This window comes from Crocuta crocuta, unplaced genomic scaffold, assembly GCF_008692635.1.
Source record: "Crocuta crocuta isolate KB4526 unplaced genomic scaffold, BGI_CrCroc_1.0 scaffold344, whole genome shotgun sequence".
Taxonomy (NCBI): Eukaryota; Metazoa; Chordata; class Mammalia; order Carnivora; family Hyaenidae; genus Crocuta; species Crocuta crocuta.
This window is the reverse complement of record NW_027533081.1, coordinates 2,094,700-2,118,914: the sequence shown is the minus strand read 5'-3', so window position 1 is coordinate 2,118,914 and position 24,215 is coordinate 2,094,700. Positions and strand designations below refer to the sequence as shown.

Here is a 24,215-nt window from a genome sequence, read left to right as displayed (position 1 = left end):
CCCGGGTCAGATCTGCCCCAGGTCAGGAGAACCCCACCCCAGGCCGGATCCCCGCAGCCCTCCAGCTCACTCACCTCGCCTTGGTCGGCGGCGTCCTTGGCCAGGCGGACGCGCCCCTGGCCGGCGCAGGCAGCGCCGCGGACANCGGGGCGGGCTCTCTGCGCCGGGCGGGGGGCGTCCGGGAAAGGGGGCGTCCTCCAGCGGTGGTCTACGTGGAGGGCTCCGCGCGGGCAGCATTCTGGGCTGGGACAGGAGTCTGCAGGCTTCCAGGCACTCCAGTCGCCCTTCCAGATGGGGAAACAGCTGCGGGACGCAGCCGCAGGTTCTGCTGTGTGAAATGATCTGTGCTCGCAGCCCCACCGCCAGCCAAATATAACTACAATCCTGGTGATTATGGTGGTTGTGACACCTCCTGAGGTTACCAAGCGCCATCACCTGCACACCCCATTAGTCAGACCTGGGCACCTCCTCCCCGAGTGCCTAGTGGCCACACACCGCAGGTGCTCAGTACTTGCCCTGCTTGGAATCATTGACGGGAGGCTTCCAAACTGATGGGCACCAAGCACTCACTGCTTACAGTGCTGTGCAGGTGACTTGGGGAGGGGACAATACCTGGCTTGTCCTCCTGGAGCCACCCAGGATCACTAACCAAACCAGGTTATTAATTGTAACACCAGACACAGGGGATGGCACCATGCTCCAGAGCAGGGGCTGCATGCTGGGTCTTACGGGAAGGTTGGCACGCAGCCCTGCAGGACAGGGTGCCGAGAGCAGGCTGCAGGACCACCACATCTGCCATGGTGGCATGGCCAGTCCCACATGTGATGACATCTCCCCACCACATGCCTGCACAGTGACCGACCCCTAGACCTTGTCCCTGGATGACCCCCCATGGGGAATGAGCATTGAGGGGCCTGTGCAAGGAAGGGAGGAGGCCTCTTTCAGAGATGGTGGCTGTGGGAGGAAGAGTGGCAGGGCGCTTGGCCGGCAGTGGAATGAAGCTGACAGCGTGCGTAGATGGGCAAAGTTGTGTGCCACCGTGTGGCCTTAGAGCGCCTAGGAGGTCAGGTGGCCCTGCAGAGTCCTGGGAGATGGGGAGATGGAGTTGCTCTTAGGGTGGCTTTGCTGATCCCTGGGATTTTGGTCAGGGCAACCCTTCTTTGAAAACCTCCTTGCTGCATGAGTCAGGTGAGACGTTCATGAGTTCCTGAGGATTAAATGCAGCAGTGGGGCCCTCACCCCCTTGGCAAGAGTAAAAGATGTGTAAACAGAAGCTGCTGCTGCTGCTGCTGCTGCTGCTGCTGCTGCTGCTGTCGCTGCTGCTGCTGCTGCTGCTGCTGTCACAAGCCCAGGGCCTTCAGGCCACTGTAACCTTGGCCTTAGGGCAGAGTGACGTGGCCCTGGAGTGGAGCTTTTTGTTTCCAGCTGCGCAGCACAAAAGATTCTGCCTCTTGGCCCTCGGGCAGCAAGGGGAAGGAAGCCCCAAGGCTGGAGCTTAGCTGCAGTGATGGGGAGCTGACAGGGCCTGGGCACAGTGCCAACCCCCAACAAGGATGCCCAGGGCTAATTTTGAGCCTCCTCCATCTCAACCGCAGCTTTCCGTCTGAGAGCAGGAAGGCACCTGCCTCGTCCCAGGCTTGGGGGTGGCCCGTGCCACTCCGGAACAGGAATGACACTGCTGCTAGTGTCACCTGTCTCCTAACACCTGTTACCAGGACGGATGCACGATGGGGTAATAGTCACAAAGGGACTCCCAACGTGGCTCCCTGGGGTGGCCAGTGTGCCTGTGGACACACAGGAAAGCCTCTGCTTGCCCTCCCAAAGCAGCGCATTGTTCATTCAGCCCTGCCACACTTGCTGGGGGCCAGGCCCCTGGTTCAGAGGGGGAGCAGAAAATTAAAAGACAATGGGCTCAGAACAAACTGGAGACAGACCTTACCAGGACTGAGCCCTGAATGTGCAGTGGGGAAGGGAAGGCTGTGAGACCACCCAGGGCACCGGAGTGCACAAGTGTGTTCCAGGTAACCCCCACAGAGCAGCATCCACCTCATCTGCCTTACAGGCCCTTGAGGGTCCTTCCTCCTGGCAGGGTACCCAAACCCTCCTGCAGGTTTAAAGGCAGATTTCTTACACTTAGCAGAAAGTTCCTCTGCTGACCTCTTCTTCCACGTGTTTATCAGACTGAGAGGCTCCTGGGTGTGCACGGCAGGCTCGGAGGGCAAACCAAGGATAAGCTGGCAATCTACACAGCCAGTTGGTCTCCCTGCCCTCTGCCTGATAGTGGGCAAAGGGGACATGGTGTGGGTCTGGAGACACTAGGAGCTTGCAGGGACCTGTTCTGTCAGCAAGAAGGACCAGCACCAGCACCTGCAATGGAAGGTAAGGGCGTTCTCCTGGGCAAAATCTTAGTGTGTCCCCCCAGCTCGTTCACCACAGGGCAGCTAGGAAGAGAGGCGCTGCCCTGCCCCGCAGATGTGTGGTCCTCACAGCCCAGCAGTAGCTTGTCTCCAACCAGCAGTCTGTCCTCAGTTCTTTGGGCTCATATCAACACCACCAGAATAACTGACAAAGTTTAGGCCCCTTTGGAGCCCTTGAGTTGAATTTGGAATTAGGTCCACCGTGGACTAGCTGTTTGAACCAAGTTGTGGCTCGGTTCAATCCCGTGTGTGCCTCTGCACGCATTGCAGGTGCCCTCAAATGCCGCATGCAGGACAGAAACTGGGGTGGGCTTGGCTCTGGGGTGGGTGAAGTGGGGCCTCTCTACAGGGCAGGCTGGCAGCAGGCCCCCAGCTGAGCCCCCGGACACAGGCTCCTGGTGGCGACTCCCCTAGCTTCACTGACTGCAAGCCAGGGCCTCCTCTAGGCTCAACTGAGCTCCTGTGTCCTTGCAGAGCATATGTTCTGGACCCAGTCTGTGGGGCATCTACAGAGCCGGGGTCCCTGAGGGGTGCAGGTCTTCAGGAGTATTCTCTACAGACTTGCCTACCAGAAAGGTCAAGGTGGCCACGAAGGCAGGTTCCAGTGTGGCCAGCTGTGCTGGCCTTGGATGCCAGACCCTTATTTGATCACAGGATCCTGTGCTTCGCCCAGGAGCAGTGGGCAGCTCTGGACACGCTGGCAGCAGTCTGACCCCTGCTCCCATTCTGTGTACTGGTCATTTTCTGTTATTTCTTCCTTTCTGCATAGGGAATAGGCCAGTGCCTGGTGCTGGGCATCTCCAGCATGGCCCCTGGGTCAGAGCTTTCACCAGCCAGCCACACCTGCTCCTCACCTACCTCCCACCCATTCCTTTGCTCACCACCCCCCACCTTTCTCACTGCCTCTTGTCTGCTTTCCATGCCAGCAGTTTACAGAAGAGATAGATAACGTCTTCCACAAGGCAGGAAAGATGTGAGCGGCCCTGTGTGCTGGGCGTGGGAGTGGACTGTGTGTTGCCTCCAAGGTGACACCATGGTGAGCCCAAGAGGCATTTCACAGTCACTTCTCCCCCAAGGCCCACAGCGCACCAGGCACTCTGAGAGGCCAGGGTGTGCTGCCTGATGCAGGGACTGCTTTTTATGTTTTCACTCAGAGCAAAAGGTGACCGTTACAAATGAAAGACAGACTCAAGAAAAGTGTTTTTGTTTTTTGGGGTTTTTGGTAATTCTTATTTTTGAAAGAGAGCGAGAGCATGAGCAGGGGAGGGGCAGAGAGAGAGGGGGACAGAGGATCCAAAATGGGCTCTGTGCTGACAGGCTGACAGCACAGAGCCCAACATGGGGCTGGAACTCACAAACCACAAGATCATGACCTGAACTGAAGTTGGACGCTCAACTGACTGAGCCACCCAAGCACCTTTCAAGAAAAGTTCTTTAATCCCATGCCTGGCTTAGAACATTGGGTGAAGTGTAAGTTCAGAGCAGTGCTGCCAGTTGAATTACCTTCTTCTTGACCTGATCGTTGTTGCAAAGGCAATTACACGCCCTTGGCCAAACTCACCTGCCATTGCTTAGTTTCAGGATTTGTGCTGATGATGGATGCCATCGTTGCCTTCTGCCCTGGTATGTGATATATTATCACCCCAGACCATCGGGGCTCCGATTCTACAGAACAGATCCCGTACCACATTTAACCAGGCAGAGCTGCTTGTCCTTTGGAAATCACATGTCGTCTTGTGGATCCATGCCCCAGACTTGTCCTGCCCCTTCCTCTTACCTCTCACTTTTTTCTCCAGCAGGGAGGCAGGACTACGATCTCCTGGTGATTGGTGGGGGATCTGGTGGCTTGGCCTGTGCCAAGGAAGGTATGTGTCCTGTGCCCTGCATCCTGCCAGTGTGGTGGGGCCTCTGAGTTTTCAGGGACCCCTGGAGAGGGCTGAATTGTTCTCGTAGGTGGGTGGAGATGTGTCCTGAGTGGCCATGCACAGAATGCATTGTCTCTGTAGCTGGCCTGCTGGCCTCTGGGGTCCTACATCCTTGCCAGGGTTACCCCAGGAGCCCCATAACTGTGCCCTGCTCCCTGCCACTCCCCAGTTATCTATGTAGCACCCAGCAGCCAGGATAGCACCCAGGTCTGAGCCTGCCCTCTTGGGCTCCAGCCCCAGGCCTCATGGGATCTGTCCCCACCCATCTGACGTGCCTTCCACCACCCACACCCTTGCTTGCTCTTCCACTCCAGTCCCTGGCAGCCTTGCTGTTTGGCAGATGCTTCCTGAAGGTCTTCCTGGCCTTGCTCCTCACCCTGGCTGTCTGCCCGGCCTGGCCCGGTCTTTGCCAGCCTGGTTAGCTGTGGGGTTCACTCACCTTCCTTCAGTCTTTGCTGCCGAGATGGCCCTACTTAGAATTACACCCTCCAACACACATCTGATCCCTGCTCCCAGCTCCACTGTCCTCGTTCTTAGCCCTGGCACTGTCCCACAGAGAGCACGATTTGTTCTGCTGTCCGTGTCTACCCAGATGGGCCTGGGTACCCCAGGGTGCTCAGTAAAGATGTATTGAATGAGAGGGCTGGACCCAGAGGCATCCAGAGACCTCGTGTTGCAGTTTGCCACCAATCTGGGTGCTGAACAGACGGCCACCATTTCACTGGGGGCTTTGCACTCTGCTGTAGGAGTGCCCAGCAGTCTGCTTGCCTGTCTAAATGATAAGGAGGCAGATGTGGATGAGGGAGGGGGGAAGACAGGAGAGAAATAGGGCCCAAAACAAGAGGGAGTTGAGCAGGCACCCTGACGGCGTAATTACAGCTCTCTGACATCAGATCCTGGGCTTTAGAATCACAGTTGGCATAAAGGAAATTTGCTGTCCGCTGCTCTTGCCCTGAGGGGCAGAGGAGTGNCAAGAACCTGGGAGATCTCTCAGCTGATATGGGGACCCACCCAGGGACATGAGGTCCTCATCCCACAGGACCACAGAGCCACCCCAAGAAACAGCGTACAGTCAGTTGTACCAGGGATGTCCCTTATAGCAGAAGAAAGCCCTGGATGTCGTGTCCATTCCAGTGTCTTATCTGTAGAAGTACTTCTCTGCTAACCCGCAGCAGTTCCCAGGTCTGTCTTTGCCTTTTGTAACAGTGGCATTTCTCCCTGTGGATGACTGCACTTTTCTATAGCTTTGCTGAGATATAATTGACATAAAATGAACCGTACATATTTAAAGTGGAAAACTTGATACGGTTTGACATATGTACACACCTGTGAAGCCAAATACCACAGTCAAGCTAGTGAGGGTGTCCATCACTCCCGTATTAGTTTGCCGGGGCTGCCATCCCAAAGAACCACAGTCTGCTTGGCAGCAGAAATGTACTTCCCCGCTGGAGGCCGGAAGTCCGAGATGAAGGTGCCAGCAGGGTTGTTTCTTCTGAGTCCTCTATCCTTGGCTTGTAGATGGCTGTCATTCCCCCCCCCCTCCCGTGTCCTCCTGTGGTCTTTCCTCTGTGTGTCTGTATTCTAATCTCTTTTTATATGGAAATCAGTCAGATCCGAATGGGGCCCACCCCGTGGTCTTAATTCTAACCTCTATAAAGACCCCGTCTTCAAATAAGGTCACATGCCGAGGTTCTGGGGGTTTGGGCTCCAACATGAATTTGGAGGGGACATGGCTCAGCCCATAACAAACCCCAAAGTGTCCTCAAACCTTGGGAACCCCTCCTGCCGCTCCTTCTCTGCTGCATCCCCAGACAGCCAAAGATCTGCTTTCTCTCACTAGAGATTCATTTGCATTTTCTAGAATCTCCGTTATACAAGATGGGATCATGCAGAATGTGTTTTTAACATCTCTGGCTTTTTCTTCCCATAGCATAATTATTTTGGGATTCATCTATGATGCTGTGTCCATCCAGAGTTCATTCCTTTTTATTACTGATTAGTATTCTCTAGTTTGCATACACCACATTATCTTGGTCCAGTCACCTATAGGTGGACATTTGGGGTGTTTGCAGTTTGGGGCTATTGTGGATGGTGCTGCTATGAACATTTGGGTTTGTGTCTTGGTGTGGATGCATGTTTTCAATTCTCTGGGATAAATGCCTAAAAGTAGAACAGCTGGGTCATGTAGCACATCTCTTCTTTAAGTAGTTTTTCATTTATTGCCCCAGTCTTTTGTAGTCTTAAACGTACAGGTCTCCACATCTTTCATCAGATTTATCCTGAAGTGTTTCATACATTTTCTAACAGCTTTTTTTGAGATTAAGTCATATACCATGCTATTCGTTCATTTAAAGTGCATAATTCAGGGGTGCCTGGGTGGCTCAGCCATTTAAGCATCTGACTCTTGATCTCAGCTCCAGGCCTTGACCTCTCGGTCATGAGTTTAAGCCTTGCTTTGGGGTCTGTGCTGGGCAGGAAGCCTACTTTTAAAAAATGTATAATTCAGTCATTTTTAGTATCTGCACAGTGATATATTTACAACTATCACCACATCAGTCGTAGAAATTTTCACCACCCCCCAAAATGACTCTGTACCCATTAGCAGGCAGTCCTCAGCCCCAGGCAGCCACTAATTACTAACCACGAATCCACCTTCTGTTTCTGTGGATTTGCCTATTCTGGACATTTCATATAAATATGTGGCCTTTTGTCTTTGTATCTTCCCCTTACTATGATGTTTTCAGTGCTTATCCGCCACACAGCATGTGCTAGTACTGTATCCTTTTCAGTGGCTGCATATCATTCCATTGCAAGGACAGATCACATTTTATTATCCACTTGTCTGTTGATGGACATTCGGGTTGTTTCTGCTTTTTGCCTTTTGTGAATAATGGTACTGGGAACATTCATGCGCCAATTTTTGTGGGCCTGTTTTCCTTTCTCTTGGGTAGAGACATAGGAGTGGAATTGGGGAACGATACGGTTTGACCTTTTGAGGAACTGCCAGACTGTTTTCCAAAGTGGCTGCATCATTTTATGTCCCCACCAGCAATGCAGGAAAATTCAGATTTCTCCACATGCTCACCAGCATGTGTTATCTTTTTTTTTTTTTTTATCATACTCTCCTAAGTAGGTGTTCAAATGGTACCTCGTTGTGGTTGATCTGTGTTTTCCTAACGATTAATGACACGGATCATCTTTTCATGTGTTTCTTGGCCATTTGCATATCTATGAATAAATGTCTACTCAGAAGTTTTGCCCATTTTTTTAAAAGATTGTATTCTTTAAAAAAGTTTTTCTAATGCTTATTATTTTATTTTTGAGAGACAGAGTGCAAGCAGGGGAGGGTCAGAGAGAGAGGGAGACACAGAACCTGAAACAGGCTCCAGGCTCTGAGTTGTCAGCACAGAGCCCGATGTGGGGCTCGAACCCACGAACCGTGAGATCATGACCTGAGATGAAGTCGGACGCTGAATGGACTGAGCCACCCAGGTGCCTCCTATGTTACACATTCTTACATAAATATATTCTGGACACTAAACCCTTATCAGGTGTATGATTTGCCAATACTCTTTTCCATTCCATGGATTATCTTTTCACTTTTCTTGTAGCACATTTTTAATTTGATGTAAGTCCGGTTTACTTCTTGTTTCTTTCATTGCTATACTTTTGGTATTTGAGAAACAGTTGTCTTACCCAAGCTCAAAAAGATGTGTGCCTGTGTTTTCCTCTAAGACTTTGACAGTTTCAGCTCTGACACTTAGGCCTTTGGTCCATTTTGAGTTCATATATACATAGGGTGAGAGGTAGCTGCCTTGGGGTTTGCAGTAGACACCTTGAACTTGTCACAGTCTACCTGCAAATGATATTGTCCCACTTCACACGTAGTACAAAAACCTTAGTATGGTAGGATGCTTCCCTTTCTCCCTTCCCAGCCTTTATCCTACGTGGTCATATATTTTACTTTTACATGTTATAAGCCCCATAACACATTGCTATTTTTTTGTTTAAACAGTTACCTTCAAAAAAGATTAAACTAGGGGTGCCTGGGTGGCTTAGTTGGTTAAGCCTCCGACTTTCGCTTAGGTCATGATCTCGCGGTTCGTGGGTTCGAGCCCCGCGTCGGGCTCTGTGCTGACTGCCAGCTCAGAGCCTGGAGCCTGTTTCAGTCTGTGACTCCCTCTCTCTCTGACCCTCTCCTGCTCACGCTGTCTCTCTCTCTCTCTCTCCTAGAAATAAATAAAACATTAAAAAATAAAAAGAGATTAAACTAACGAGGAAACAGTCTTACAGATCTGCCCCGTGTAGTCACCATTTCTGGTGCTGTCTTTCCTTTGTACAGACCCGAGTTTCCATTTGGCATTATTTCGCTTCTACCCTAAGGATGTCAGTGAACATTTCTTTCGATGTGGCTTTAAGAGTAATTAATTCTTGGGGCGCCTGGGTGGCTTAGTCGGTTAAGCGTCCGACTTTATTTATTTATTTCTTATTTATATATTTATTTATTTCTAGAGACCACGCGTGGTCTCTCTCTCTCTCCTAGAAATAAATAAATTTAAAAAAAAAAGAGTAATTAATTCTTCAAGCATTTGTATGTCTGAAGACATCTTTATCTTGCCTTTAGTTTTTTTTTTTTTATGTTTTATTTATTTCTAGGAGAGAGAGAGACAGCGTGAGCAGGGGAGGGTCAGAGAGAGAGGGAGTCACAGACCGAAAGAGGCTCCAGGCTCTGAGCTGGCAGTCAGCACAGAGCCCGACGCGGGGCTCGAACCCACGAACCGCGAGATCATGACCTAAGCGAAAGTCGGACACTTAACCGACTAAGCCACCCAGGCGCCCCAGTCTTGCCTTTAGTTTTTAAAGATATTTTCTCTGGGTGGAGAATTCAAGGAAGACAGAGTTGTGTTTTTTGTTTGTTTCTTTCTTTTATTACTCTAGAGATGTTGTCCCTCTGGCTTCTCACTTTCATTATTTCTTTTTGTTTGTTCATTTGTTATTTGAGAGAGTGAGAGAGAGAGACAATGCAAGCCCATGCATGAGCGGGAGTAGAGGGGGGAGAGAGAATCTCAAGCAGACCCCAGGCTCAGCATGGAGCCTGACACAGGGCTCAATCCCACAACCCTGGGATCGTGACCTGAGCCAAATCAAGAGTTGGACACTCAACTGATGGAGCCACCCAGGGGCCCTCACTTGTATTGTTTCTTGCTGCCACTTTATCTCTGTGTTCCTTCATTGTGTGTCTTTTTTCCTCAATGGTTTTCAGGATTTTTTCTTTTCGTTGGTTTTGAGCAATTTAATGAGGTGTGCCCTGGTGTAGTTCTCAATTATTTTTCTGCTAGACTTCCTTGAGCTTCTTGGGCCCATGGATTTCTAAGTCTCATTAAGTCGTGAGAATTTTCAATCATTATTTCTCCAGGTAATTTTCCTGACTTCCCTCCCCTCCTTCACTTTGGAAGACTTTAATCACATATACATTAGGTGGCTCAAAGTTGCCTCTCAGCTCCTAGGTGCTCTCTTTACTTTGAGAAGTTTCTATTCCTATGTTTCCAAGTTCACTAATAAAAAAGCCTGCCAAGGCTAATGCCATTAATCCCACCCAATATCTTTTTTATCTCTTATATTGTAATCTTCATCTCTACAAATCCGACCTGGGTCCTTTTGTATATCTTCCATGTTGCTCCTTAACTTTTTGAACATGGAGAATACAGTTACGGTACTCATTTTACTTTTTTTCCCCTCTAATTCTGACAGCTGTGTCATTTCTTGGTCAGTTTCCACTGACTGATCTTTTCTCTCTTATGGCTTGTATTTTCCTGCTCCTTTGCATGCCTGATGGTTTTCGATTGAATTTCCCTTACTGGCTTCTGGATATTTTTAGATTCCTAGATACATTTTTGGGTGTGTTCTGGGATGCAGGGAAGAGAGTCTGATTCTTTTGCGTCTTACACTTAAGATTTATTAGGCGAGGGACATCTGAGTAGCTCAGTCGGTTAAGCATCTGACTTCAGCTCAGGTCATGATCTCACAGTCCCTGTGTTCAAGCCCAGCGTCAGGCTCTGAGCTGACCTCTCGGAGCCTGGAAACTGCTTTGGATTCTGTGTCTCCCTCTCTCTCTGCTCCTTCCCCTACTTGTGCTCTTTCTCTCTCTCAAAAATAAATAAGTGAATATTTAAAAATTTTTTTTGAAGATTTATTAGTAGGCGGGTCCAGAGCTGTGCCCAGTCATTCTCAGGGAGTGGATCTGACCTTGATACTTCTACAGCTCCCCAGGAATCATGTGTTTTGTCCAGCCTGCCTTCTGGGAACAGTGCCTGTTCACTACATGACCACTGTCTCCTTTGGTCTTTCTGGATGATTCTTTCCTGGCTTCGGGTAAATTCCTCACACACGTGCACTGATCAGATGTCTGAGGTTCTATGCAGCTTTCTCCTCTCTGGTCCTCTGTCCCAGAAGCGCTGGCTGCCTCAGTCTCCCCAGGCTCCCAGCCTCTCTCCTCCGCCATGGAGTCTGGTGGGCTCTGCCTGGGCCTCCTCTTTGTGCTGGATCCTGGAGACTCTCCAGTTGTGAGGCTCACCTCGTTTGTTTCCTATCTTCCCAAGAATCATTCTCCTTGGTCTTCTGATGTTCAGTTTCTTGAAACCCTTATTTTGTGTATATCATCTGGATTTTTGGTTGTCTTAGATGGGAGGGTATATTCAGTCCCTGTTGCTCTATTGTGGTCAGATGGGAGAGACGGACATCAGCATGTTTGAAGAGTCCTCCTTGTTTCTAAAATAAGCAAAGCAATCACATCGTTAGTCTATTGAGCAAAATGGGTTTTTACAGGAAGGCTTCTAAAACTTTGTTCTGATCTTGGTTGATGGCCATGAATTGTAGTATGTCAAATACTCATGAGTCACGATGTTTAAGTCGGGCATGCCCTCAGGGGCAGTCAAGTCCAGAGCCCAGGCTGGCGATGTAATTCCCCAGGCAAGCCAAGAGGAAGCCTTCAATGACCCCTGGCTAATGGGTAACAGGGTCCGAACCTGGGAGCCGTGGCCCTGGGAGGAACCTGCTGACAGCCAGTGGGGAAGGCCAGGAGACTCCAGGCAGGAGGTGCAGTTTGGAGCCCAGGTCTCCGTCCCCTTTTGGGGGCTGACTGATCCTGAACCTGCCATTCAACCTTCCGAACTTCCATTTCCTCACCTTGAGAATGAAGCGGCAAATGGCCACAAGGGTAGACCTTGGGTGGAAGCCCCCCATGGTGTCCAGTGGGGAAGAGAGGAGGTGAACAAGTCCACTGGGTAGGTCTGGGGAGAGAACCAGGGGAAGTTCTGAGTCTGGGGCCTCTCCCGGGAGGTGAATATTCCTGTGATGCATATAAGTATACTCTGGGTGAGCCCCAGGCTTATGCTGAATGTCTGGGCTTGGAGCCAGGTGCGGCAGAAGGCAAGGGAGGGCTGTGGTCGGTGTATGAAGGAGGGTGGGCATCCCACTGGATCCCGGCACTATGGTGGGTTGTGTGAAGGCTGCAGTCAAGAAGAGGCCCAAGGGTTCCCACTTATGGACAGCACAGCTATGTGGCAGCCGACGGTGGGGAGAGCTGGGTGCAAAGCTGGTGGCAGCTGCTGGCCCTGGTCCTTCCCTGCCCTCTTCGGGTCTTCATGGGCCCCTAGGGGCCCCAGCCCCAGCCCCAAAGTGGCTGCCCACCTGCTCACTCTTTTTGTCTTTCCAGCCGCTCAGCTGGGAAAGAAAGTGGCAGTGATAGACTATGTGGAACCTTCCCCCCGAGGTAAGTAGCCCCAGATGGGAGCTGTGTGTGCTGGGGAAGAGGGAGGAAGGGGGCCTGGTTCATGCACAAGGGTGGCTGAGCCCAGAACCAGTCACCCACTGCTAGTCGGCCTCTCTGGCGCAGTCCTATTTCTCAAGTAAGCCGCCATTAACGTAAAGTTCCTCATTCTGACTTAAAAACGAATCTGTGATCATGGAGAATAAATTCACGGGACAGGGTTTACCTGGAGCGCGTTTGAGTTGCAAACAATAACTTCAAGGAATCCTACATGACTGTAGAAGAACAGGAGAGACTTCCAGCCCCCTGACTACAAATCTAAACATGCTCTTCTCAACATGCCAGGCACCAGGTGGGGCCTCGGCGGCACATGTGTGAATGTTGGCTGCATCCCCAAGAAGCTGATGCACCAGGCAGCGCTGCTGGGGGGCATGATCCGCGACGCTCCCCACTACGGCTGGGATGTGGCCCAGCCGGTCCAGCATGACTGGTGAGGAGCCCTGCCCCCTCCTAGTGCTTGTCTGCTGCTCGTGGGGGACGTGGGGGATGTTAACTGCTCCATTAACCCTCATGGGAGCGTGCCATCAGACAGAGGCCCTCACCCGGGGACAGCTCCGCGCCCCACCCCCCAACATTTGGTAAAGTCTAGAGACATTTTTGGTTATCACCACTGGTTAGGGGGGGCGCTGCTACATCTATGGGGTGCTGCTAAAGGCCCTGTGGCACACAGGACACCCTCACAAAGGACGATCTGGCCCCAGTGACCACTGGTATGGAGTGAGGAACTGATTCAGGTTCCACAGGTGGCACCTGGGCTGCTCTGAGCTGCACACAGACCCCTCCATGGTTCTCAGATGACCTAGACTTAGGGCCACCACTGTGTCCTGGGGTCTGTGGCCCAAAGCCCCTGTTTTCCCTGAGTACAAAGGCCTATACCCCCAAACCTGGGACAGAGGCCATGGCCATGGGGATGGAGGTCACATTTTTCTACCTTTAGAATCACTGTTTCTTGGCATTTCTGCTAACACACTGTTTGCATCTGACAGTCTGTATTGGGACTCGATAGTTAATACTTCTGTTGTGGTTTTTCACATCTCTCGTTGTATGTTAATAGGAAGAAAATGGCAGAAGCTGTTCAGAATCACGTGAAATCCCTGAACTGGGGGCACCGGGTGCAGCTGCAGGAGAGGTACTGAGGCCTCGCCAGGCCATCATGGCCCTCTTTGGGTCATTTCATCCCTTGACAAGCACTTAGTCCTCAGAGGCTCAGCAGTGCTAAGGCGAGAAGTCCCTGCCCATGGGGTGGGGGCTCACACATGAGGAGCAGATGGGGTGAGTGCCCTGTGAGCCGAAGGCCACCCTGCAAGCTGGCACCTGCAGAGCCTGGAGTAGCAAGGAGTGAGGGGCACATTGGCGGGACAGCTGGAGCCCAGGGCTGCACAAGGGAGGGAGGCCCAGCCACTTCTGTCGTCACACACACCAGGGCTGTACTTGGGCTCACAGGACCATGCTGGCTTCTGTCCAGGAGTTCCAGGGATCCATGGTCCAGGGGACCCTTGGGGAGACGGCAGCTACCTCCCTTCCACTTCATGCTTCACCTGAGTTGCGGGCAGGGGGCTGTGGGTCCACGCTAGCCTTTTAGCCATCTGCTCCCTATTTAATCCCATAGGTGACACTCCATTTACAGAGGAAATATTTGACAATCTTACTTTTATTTTGCAGAAAAGTTGAGTACTTTAACATCAAGGCCAGCTTTGTCAACAAGCACACGATTTGTGGTGTCACTAAAGGTGGGAAAGAGGTGAGTGCCCAGCTGTCCTGAGTGGCTCCTCTCAGGCGGTCTTGACCCTTCCAAGGACCTGGGGCGCTGACTCCAGCTTCGTTCATCCTCAGTGCTGTTCTCAGTACTAAGTGCTGCTGGAATTGACAGCAGATCCCTCTGAGGCCGGTTGTCATTCTCCATGACCGATGAAAGGGATCACTGAGATGCACGTTGTGCCAGGCTGCCCACTACACCGGGCCACAGGACGGGTGGTCACACCCCTTGCAGAGTTTTGTGGGGATTGGAGGAGATGAGACACCTGCAGGGTACTCCATAAACTGGGGGTGGGGGGTGAGGTTTGGAGTTACAGTGTCTCCCTGCCCTCTTCTGCTGGGCCCCCTCCTGGCTTGAGGACCCTTGACGGGCTCCCAGCTCCAAGGGACCTCTGAGTTCCTGGCTGGAGGGTCTGCACTGCTGGGCAGGAACTGCAATTGGAAAGTGTGGGTCTCTGCCAGGGGTGCCTGCAGCCGAGTCCCTGCATCTGTGTGCCACAGTACGTGTGCATGACCACAGTATATCTGTGTGACCACAGCTTCCTTGATTTCTTCCCAGACTTTGCTTTCTGCTGAGCATATCGTCATTGCTACTGGAGGGCGACCGAGGTACCCCACCCACGTGAGTGTCCCCAGCACACAGCCTTCCCTGCCACCCTGGGCACATTCGTGGTCTCTTCAGCTCATGCTTCCCACACCAGCAACATCCCCATTCTTTCTTTTCTTAAAAAAATTATTTTTTTCTATATTCACTGTGGTCACTTTTTCTTTTTCTTTTCTTTTCTTTTTTCAGTTTTAAAATTTATTTATTTTGAGAGGGAGAGAGGGAGTGCATACACATGAGCGGGGTAGGGGTAGAAAGAGAGAAAGGGAGAGAGAATCCCAAGCAGCCTTTGTGCTGCTAGCGCAGAGCCCGATGTGGGTCTTGAACCCATGAACTGCGAGATCATGACCTGCACCGAAATCAAGAGTCAGATGCTTAATCAACTGAACCAACTAAGCCACCCAGGCATCCCTTTATTTCGAATTCTTTCTCAGCTCCATTCTACAGAAGCAGGTCAGCAGGGACCCAATATTGCTGAATCCTAAGAGCAACTGTCACTTTACTCTTCAGGTGGCTCTGAGACCACCACACCTGCTCTCCTTTATCTTGCTTTGCTGATTCTCCCTTTTCTCTTCAGCCTTGCAATGTTGAAGCATCTGGGACTTAAGCCTTTTCTTCCTTCCGCTACCGCAAATCTTGCTTTTAATTGACATAAGATTTATATACCATAAAATGCCCCCTTTTAAAGGGTACGATTCAGGGGGTTTTAGTATATTCACAGGGTTGTGCAACCTTGTACTGTTAATGGTCACTGCCCATTCATTCCCTGCTTCCCCAGCCCCTGGCAGCCACTAGTCTGCTTTCTGTCTCTATGGATTTGCCCACTCTGGACATTTCACGTAAATGGAATCTGACAACATGTGGCCCTTGTGACTGGCTTCCTGCACTCTGCAGAATTTCCAGGATTCATCCACACATTGTAGCATGTGTTAGAACTTCATTTCTTTTTATGCCTGAATAATGACGCATTGTGTGGGTAGACCATACTGTGTTTGTCCAGTTGTCCACTGATGGACATCAGAGTTGTTTCTCCTTTGAGCTGTTGTGAATAATGCTGCTATGAACTCGTGTGTACATGTTTTTCTGTGGACTTAAGTGTTCACTTCTCTTGGCTCTATACCCAGGAATGGAGTCGATGGGTCAGTTTTTAACCCTTTAAGGAACCACCAGACTGTTTTCCAAAGCAGCTACACCATTTTACATTTCCCCACCAATAACATTTGACGGTCGTACCGTACTTTCTTGTTTCTTCACGTTTCGTAATTTTATTTATTGTTGAAAAATGAATATTTCAAATAAAATAATGTGTGAACTCTGGAAGTCACAATCTCTCTCCACCATAGGATTTTGTTTATTGCTGTTGTTTGTTGGGTGGTTTTCTAAACTGATTTTGTAAAGTCTGTATTCTTTGTCGCGGGAGGCCACTAACATTTCTGCTCAGTTAGCTTAGTGGTCAGCTGGTAACTGGACAGAGATTTCCTTAAACACCTGGAGAGATTGCCCAGTCTTTGCTGAGGGGTTCTGTGGGCATTTGGGGGCACACTTTTGACATTCATCCAGGCACCGGAAACTCTGCCTTAGCCCTCGCTGCCTACTTGTGCTGGGCCACCAGGCCAGCCAGAGGTGAGAGCTCAGGCCATCTCAGGCCTTTTCTGGGTGTGTGCACAGCCCAGTACCTACACCTGGCCTTCTAGGTCCCCAGGAATGCACGGGAGCTTTTCAAAGCTCCAGTGGACATCTCATTCCTTGGCTTTTCCTTTTAAGGTTTTGGGTAGTATGTTGTCTGCTTCAGCTGTTATCCATCACCTCAGTCAGCTGCAACATTACATCATTGGGCAGCCTCTCCTCAGAGAGAGCTTGCAGCCCTGGGCAAGGTCAAGAGAGGTTGAAGATAAGCTTCTTGAGTGGGGTCTTCTGGGAAGCCCCAGCCAGGTCAAACAATGACTCTTTGGGAAGGAGCTTTGAAAGGGCTCCAGCTCTGCTCCACTCTCTCTGGTACATTTTTAAGTCACTCTTCATTTCTCAAGGTTGCTGCTGAGCTGAGAAAAGGGGCTAGACAATGAAAACTCCACCAAACTCACCGTTCTTCCCAAGCCTCAGCCATTTTTCTTGACTAAATGTTCCCTGTGTTGCCGCAAGCCTTTGGTTAATTTCCAGAGTTCTCAAAAAGTTGACTCTTTTTTTTTTTCCCCCCCAGTTCTGGCTGGTTTTGTTCGTTTTTTAAAAAAAAAATTTAACATTTATTTACTATTGAGAGACAGAGAGAGACAGAGCATGATCACAGGAGGGGCAGAGAGAGAGGGAGACACAGAATCTAAAGCAGGCTCCAGGCTCTGAGCTGTCAACACAGAGCCCAACGCAGAGCTCGAACTCAGAAACCGTGAGATCATGACCTGAGCTGAAGTTGGACGCTCAACCAACTGAGCCATCCAGGCGCCCCTAGTTGTGGGTGTTTTTATGGAGGAGTGAACTTTGGGAGGTCCTCACTCCACCATTTTTTGCCAGTGTGCCCTCCTGGCCCAGTCTTACTTGAAGGTGCTTCTCTGCCCTCACTCCCACAAGGAGGGTGGAGCTTGGGAAGAGGCCCTGCAGTCAGGGTAGTGGAAGGGGGGATGGGAAGCAGGAAGGGGGTTGGCTGAGGCCACATCCACATGGGTCTCCCAGGGGAACCTGGGAACCAGGAGGCACAAGCCCTGAGCCTCCACATGGGCTGTGGTGAAGTTCATGAGGCCAGTGGATTTCCCGGGCACGGAGGCCACTTCTGCTTCCTAGTTAGACAGGACCAAGCATGATGGAGGAAGAACAAGAGGAGCTTGTGTTCTCCTCAGATGTTTGAATCATAAGCCTCCACTTTCAGTTCTGTGCTTTCTCTGGAAATGGGGAACCAAGGGGGACATGGAGGGAAACACATACCTCCAGTCCTCAGGGGCCACCACGCCTCCCTTCCAGCTTTCAGGCCTGCAAAAACAGCCTCCAGAGGGGACAGGTGGCTTGTGCACAGAAGTGGCCCTCAAGCAGGTTATGTGGCTCCGTAGGGTGGCAGGGTGCTATTGTACAAGGTAGCTACAATGGACGGGAAAGGTGGGTGACCCTTAGTGACCCCCTCACCCATCAGCCAGGCCCACCTCGGTTCTGCTTAATGCCCCTGAAGGCCACAGTCAGCTTCCTGGAGCCGAGTGGTCATCCCAGGCAGACCTGCACATGGGCCAGGGTACCCTGCAGAGGCGACAGGCCTGGGCCCACCCTGCTGGACCTCAGCTGGGCAGCCACCTTGCCTCCACTCGCCCAGAGGGGGACAGAGCAGGAGCTGTCTGGTCCAGGGGGAGGCANTGACAAGACTTGCTTATGTTTTAGTCCCTTTGATTTCCAGACCTTTTGGTTTTCTTTGCACAACCCCGAGAAACTCCTGACTTTATTTTTATTGCCAATTGGAATCATAAACTGTTTGCAGTCCACTTCCTCTCCACCAGCACATCTTACTCTTCTTACTCTCATGGGCCACTGAGAGGACACTGGTCCTTGCGTCTCCCGCATCTGCTTAGCAGCCCCTCCTTAGGCTCCTCTGGGGGTGCGGGAGAGTCTGTACAATTCCCGGGCCCTGAGGGTGCCCAGTAGCGTCCAGCCTTCAGCCTCGTGCCTTTGGAGCCAGCCTGCCCCTCCATGCCCTACCTCACTCTGCTCCCCACCTGCTCTCCTCTCAGCCTGGGTCTGGATCAAGCAGAAGGCCCTGGAGAGCAGGGAGGAAAAAGCTGCCAGCCATGCCCTGGCTCCCCAGCCACCTCAAAAAGCCAAGGCGTGCTGGGGTGCTTTGCCCAGTAGGTGGATGGCACAGAGTCAGATATAGCCTGGTCACCTGTCCCTAAAGGCTACAACCTGAAGAACAGTCTGGGGAGCAGGGAGGTACACCCATATGTGGGCGGGTGGTTCTAGTTCAGTTGTGTCTACAAAACAGTCGACCTCATTGGGGGAAGTCTATAGGAACGGGCTAAGTGATGCTCTTTTCTCATTGATCCTTTCTTTCTGGATAGATTGAAGGTGCCTTGGAATATGGAATTACAAGTGACGACATCTTCTGGCTGAAAGACTCCCCTGGAAAAACGTAAGACCTGATGTGGGCCTTAGTGGAAACCGTTTTGTTCATAATTGCAAACATCAGGGCCATTTAGAACCATATGTTCGTCCTCTCTCCCTAGTGCATTCTTTTTTATCTACTTGAAAGAAGGAAATGGAGCATGGTTCTTGTGCCCCTTGGTGGGGCTGTTGACATACTGCCTCCTGTGACTGTCTTAGATGTGATGACACAAGTATTACAAAATGCATCAGCCATTGTCTAAGGCAGCAGTTTTCAAATAGGGTACCTGGAGCCCCATGGTATCAGTGGGTCCCGTCAAGGACATCACGGAGGGAGGATATTCAAGGAGGAGAAGGTAAGGCCAGGTCGTTAGGGAAAGCCATTGACCTCTCCTTGGGCCTTGATTAAACATTCCCTCTCTGCATTACACCTTGGGCTTCCCTGATATCCAGCAAAGGCTCCAAAGTTCTCAAAAACCATAGCCCAGTTGTGGAAATAAGACCTGAAGTGTGTGAGTTGTTTTACGCTTCCTGAGCAGGTGATAATGCACTAAATGCACTGCCTGTACCCACAGAGCAGGCTAGGCTGTTAGGGGGGTTTCAGGTCTAGACAACTGTGAGCGGTGTGGGGGTAGTGAGGGGTATGGGGAGTGGAGGGACTTTATGCTAGCAGGGACTGGAAAGGCCACCAGGGGGCAGCAGAGGCTTGGTCGTCAGCAGGCGCTCGGAGGCCTTGGACTTGGTTTTGAGAAAATACATACATACAGGTGGAAAAGCGAGGAAAACTGCGTGGGTAGATGGGTGTGTGTGTACAAGTGTATGTGTGTGGGAGTGTGGGGGGGGGCATGGGTGTGTTCTGCTTATCACTGTTTCCCTCTTCAGGAAGCATCCCTTTTCAGGGTTGGGGCTTGATTCCCTTGAATGAATGTGTGTTTATCTTTTCACCAGTCATGAGCCTCTCCCTAGTCTTTTTGTCATCCTCATGAAATGCTGCAGTGGAAACCTTTGGCATGCATCTTATGTGCTGTCATAATGCTTCTTGCATGTTATACGCATCTGTCAGGGGTGTTTCCTACAGGGAGAGAACCCAGGTGCAGGGGTAGGTGCCCTTCACACCTTCACCCATGCTGCTAGCAAGCGCTCCCTCCTAGTGGGCTGCACCGGATTACAGGTGCACTTCTGCCTGTCATCCCCCTTCATCTTGCCTGGGCCTTCAGCTTTTTCCTGAGCTGTAAAACGGGAAGGAGCCTCTCCCCCTGCTACAGTGGGGTGAGCACCAGTTGTTTCTGCCCAAGGCCTGTGTGGTCCCTCCCAGTGACTGTGGTCAAGCTCATGCAGGTTTGCATCCCTCTGTCCCTCGCCTTCCACCAGTTACCCCCAGCTGTGGTTTGTCTTTTTACTTGGGGGCATTTTTTTCATACAGAAGCTTGTAATTTTCATGTTGTCACATTGATCACTTTTTTCCTTTATGCCGAAATTTCTGAGTTATCTGTTCTTTTATCTTTAGCCAGTTGGTTAAATGTGACCTGATTTTATTTGGATTTGCTATTATTAGTCATCATTTCATGTATTTATTAGTCTTTTAAAACTGAGTGTGTCTGTGAATGTGTGAGTGTGTGTGTGGGGGGGGTGTGTGTGTGTGTGAGAGAGAGAGAATGTGTGTGTGTGTGTGTGTGTGTGTTGTCAGCTTGGTCCTTGGCCCACTTTCTATCTGGTTTTCCTTTTTTCTTATCTGTTTCTTATCTTCCAGCTGGTTTGCGTATTAGGGCTGTGATCCCATGTCGTTTATACTGCAGATTTTCTCAGCTTGTCATGTCATTTAACTTGTGTGATGTACAAATGGTTTAAATTTTTTTTTTTTTTTTACGTACCTTAGATCTCTTTTTACACTTAATGGCTTTTAGATTTATTGCATGTTCAGGAAGGCCTGCTCCACCCCCAAGATTGTTTCTGAAAAAGAGCTCCTGTATTTTCCTTTAGGTCTTCCACAGGTCGGGTTTTCCTTTGCGACCTTGGGGTATTTGCAGTTCATCTGTGATGTGGTATGGTGTGGTGTGGTGTGGAGTGGAGTAGAGGGGTATGATATGGAGTGGTGTGGTGTGGTGTGGTATGTGAAATGGTATGGAGTGGGTGTGGAGTGGTGCGGAGTGGTATGGTGTCGTGTGGAGGGGTATGGTGTGGTATGGTGTGGAGGGGTGTGGTGTGGAGTGGTGTGGTGTGGAGTGGTGTGGTGTGGAGTGTGGAGGGGCATGGTGTGAAGGGGTATGGTGTTGAGGGGTATGTGTGGAGTGGTATGGTGTGGAGTGTGGAGTGGTGTGGTGTGGGGTGGTGTGGAGTGTGGAGTGGTATGGTGTGGAGTGGTGTGGAGAGGCATGGTGTAGAGTGGTGTGGTGTGGAGTGGTGTGGTGTGGAGAGGCATGGTGTGGAGTGGCGTGGTGTGGAGTGGTGTGGTGAGGTAGAGAACTGGCTTCTAGGGTTCTCGTGTTGCTGCCCACCCAAGCCCTCAAGCCAGGCTGAAAGCTCCATCCCAAGTGGAATCCCGATCCTGCTCTGGCTCCTGGCTCCCATTTTCCTGTATCACTGGTGCAAGTGCCTGGCATTGACTTCAGATATTCTTAGTTTTCTTTTGCACTGATTCCTCTGGGTGGAATGTAGACCTGCTTTGCCAGCCTCGCCATAGTGGTCCACTGGACCCGTGGTTCAAACAGCCTTGAATGTGCAACTGCCTTGGGAGGCTGGCTCGCTGCCCAGACTTGTGTACTGTCTGAGGGTGCCCTTGCACTTTGGTTATCTCACCCATAACTGAAGGCCAGCATTTTCTGAATCCTGGTCTTTTGTCAGATTAGTTCCTGCATATTCTAGTGTTTTCTTTTGTTTGCCCTTTTCCCATTACATTTTAAAAGCGGTGTCTTCAGCGACCAGGAAGGGGTCAGTTTCACACCAGTCATCGGAGACTGGGTGTGTGGAGAGGCTGGCTCAGGCCATCACTCAGGGCTGGGGAGGGCAGGAAGCCCAGGCACGGTGGGTGTCGCCTGTGCTCAGCATGGTGGCCCAAGCCATGGGTCCCTCCTCTGTGACCGGGTGCCTAGGCAGTGGCCTGCTCAGCCAGGAAGACACCACCCCAGATATTTTGGTGAGGAAAGAAAGTGCTGTGTTTATTTTCTTCAGAAAAAAAACATTTAGAAGATTTTTTTTTAAAAAACCTCTTTCGTTTAGAAGGAATCTAGGTATGTTATTGTTTAAGAAAAAAGTGTTTGCAATGTATCAGTCACCCGTTTCGTTCTGAGCATGATTTATGTGAGGAAATGGTTTTTTTAAAAAATTAAGCTGGAGATATATCCCTGTACGATGCTTCTGTGAAAATGCGGCTTTTGTCCGGTGCTGTTAATGCAAGTTGTAACAGTGTGATATGGGAGTCAGTGTTTACATGCTACATTCCTCTGCTGCAGTCAAAATAAGCCCGGAGGGTCTACAGTAGCATTTCTGTATTTTATCAGCTTGGGCTGGGGCTGAGGGGGAGGCCTCCGCTCACACTTGGAGGGGCTGTTTCTGCCAGATTTATTTGCCTTATAAATATTCCCTGTGTTTATTTTAACTCGCCTTTAAAATGGAGCTGAAATTAATATGGACCTGAGGGCTGCCCCCCGGCCCTGTAGTGCCTCCCGCAGCCGGGCGGGGCGTTTCTACTTGGTCCTGGCGGGAGGCCTAGTCGGAGGTGGAGGGTGCCCAGCGAGCCTGGCCTCTCCCTGCAGCGGGTGCCATCCCCACTGGCCTCTGGGTGGGCACGTCGGGCCCCACGTCCCTCATGGGTTCTACAGAGTGCACAGGGCCTTCCTCCGTCCTTCCTTCCCCATGACAGGGCCCAGGCAGCATCTGAGACCTTCTTTCGGGGTACATCCGAGTGGGGCACAGTGAGGCCCTTCGTGAGGCCTGTGTCCTGTGGTTGTTCCACATCTTTGCCCCCTCAAGGCATGAACCCCCATGGCCATAGGGGTGTTGCAGGCTCACAGACATGAGCAGCGCCCCTATCCTCTGTTGCTCGAATCCAGGTCTGAGGAACCAAGGGCTGGACAGAGGGTAGAGAGGGGATGATGAAGCCCAAGCCCAGCCGGTGGAAAGAGTTAAACACCCTTCCCTACACAGCTAGCTTACCCCAGAGGTAACAGATCATGTGTAGAAAACACATGAGCTCCCAAGTCCCCAAGCAGGACCCTGTGAGGCCTGGGAAAGCAGGGGTTAGGGGGATACATCCCTGCTGCCCAGACCCTCAGCACCACACCCCTGCCTGAGGCATCTTACTCAGCCTGGGCTACCTGAATGCCAGCTTTGTGTCTGGCTTGTTTGGCTTTTCCATTGTTCTTGTTTCTTCATTTTTCTGTGTAAATTCAGGGCAGGTTGAGGAGGAACAGGAAGTGAGGAGGATTCTGAGAGAAAAACAGGGTTCCCTAGGCAGGTAGCAGGAGCTCCTTCGGAAGGAATGGTCAGGGGGATAATGGCCACTTCAAGAAACCATCCACCACCAGTGGGGGAAATGGGGGTGCAGGGGCGGGCACTGCCCTGCATGGGGAAGCTTGGAGATGGTAGGCAACCCTCCCTGGCCCAGCTGTCCAGCTCGGCCATCCCCCGCCGGGTGGAGGGAGGGTGGAAGGGAAAAAGGTAGGCCGACTCACCACAACGCTTTTAAGGAGGCAGGCGCTCGGGTATCTGGCTTCGCCTTTGATCACATGGCTTGGTGACCTTGGCTCAGTCACCTGGAGGGCCACCTCCTCTTCCAGGTCTTCTGGACCCGGGCATCCTGGCTGGGACTTGGGCCCAGCTGCCCAGACTGCCCAGGCCAGGATCCTCAGTTCTCTGCACCCTGCGACTATGCAGGTACCCTAATGGTGGGGAATCGAGATCACTCTGCTCCGGCCCCCCTCGGCTCCCTGGCCCGGCCGGTCAGCACTCGCACCTAGGGTTCACTCCTTGTCTGCAGGCCTGCTCTGTGCATCGGTGTCTCTGAGCAGGGAGCTTTGGGGTGACTTAAGTGCTGTCACCTTTTTCTGACATAAGAAGACTTGAGTAAGACTGGAGCCACCTAGGGGCGGCCCTTCCCGCACGTTGGCCTGACACATAACTGAGTTGCCATTCCAGGTCACAGCCTGGACGTGGCTGTTCCCACTTGCCGGCCCACTCTCCCACAGCTGCACAGCCTGGTCCTCTCTGTCCTCGGACCCCACTGCTCTGTGAGGCAGAGTGTTTTTGTAACTCAAGCTGATTTAACACTGCCTGTCAGAGTTGGTCCTAGGAGTTTTTGGGGTTTTTTTTTTTTTTCCTTTGACCCTTATTTTAAGTCTGGAAGCTGACTAGGTATTGTGGTCATTTTTCTGTCTCCCTAAGCGCAAAAGGGAAGAATATAAATTTTATCTTGTGAGGAATCACAGCCATTTGGTTAGGAAAACTCACTGCTGCGAGTTTTCTCATTTCCTGCTTAATCTCCACATTCATTTGGTGTAACAGCCTTGTGTCCAGCAAAAGGGAGACCAGCTAGCTATCTGCCTGACACGAGGCTACCAGCCCATAAAGCCCCAGTGACCATCTCCCTGGCGTGTCTAAGACATGCCGGGCTTAGGGGC

At 51.2% G+C, this 24,215-nt stretch overlaps 2 protein-coding genes across 3 annotated transcripts in view; one reads left to right on the top strand and one right to left on the bottom strand.

Annotated features, from left to right (window-relative positions):
- The window catches only part of COMT (catechol-O-methyltransferase), a 21,604-nt gene extending 21,464 nt beyond the window's left edge, over positions 1–140 (bottom strand). The window contains exon 1 of the mRNA XM_077745867.1: positions 75–140. The gene's annotated coding sequence lies outside the window, so the exon portion shown is untranslated. The remainder of the gene's footprint in view (positions 1–74) is intronic.
- A 2,105-nt stretch (positions 141–2,245) lies between these two features.
- The window catches only part of TXNRD2 (thioredoxin reductase 2), a 47,415-nt gene continuing 25,445 nt past the window's right edge, over positions 2,246–24,215 (top strand). Inside the window, exons 1-8 of one of the 2 annotated variants that reach the window (XM_077745888.1) lie at positions 2,246–2,379; positions 4,217–4,282; positions 12,057–12,113; positions 12,456–12,600; positions 13,225–13,299; positions 13,833–13,911; positions 14,485–14,547; positions 18,558–18,628. In XM_077745888.1, the coding sequence (XP_077602014.1) occupies positions 2,373–2,379; positions 4,217–4,282; positions 12,057–12,113; positions 12,456–12,600; positions 13,225–13,299; positions 13,833–13,911; positions 14,485–14,547; positions 18,558–18,628 (563 nt within the window). In that variant the 5' untranslated portion in view covers positions 2,246–2,372. Of the gene's footprint in view, positions 2,380–4,213; positions 4,283–12,056; positions 12,114–12,455; positions 12,601–13,224; positions 13,300–13,832; positions 13,912–14,484; positions 14,548–18,557; positions 18,629–24,215 lie in introns of both variants that reach the window. The other variant, XM_077745887.1, reaches the window with a different exon arrangement.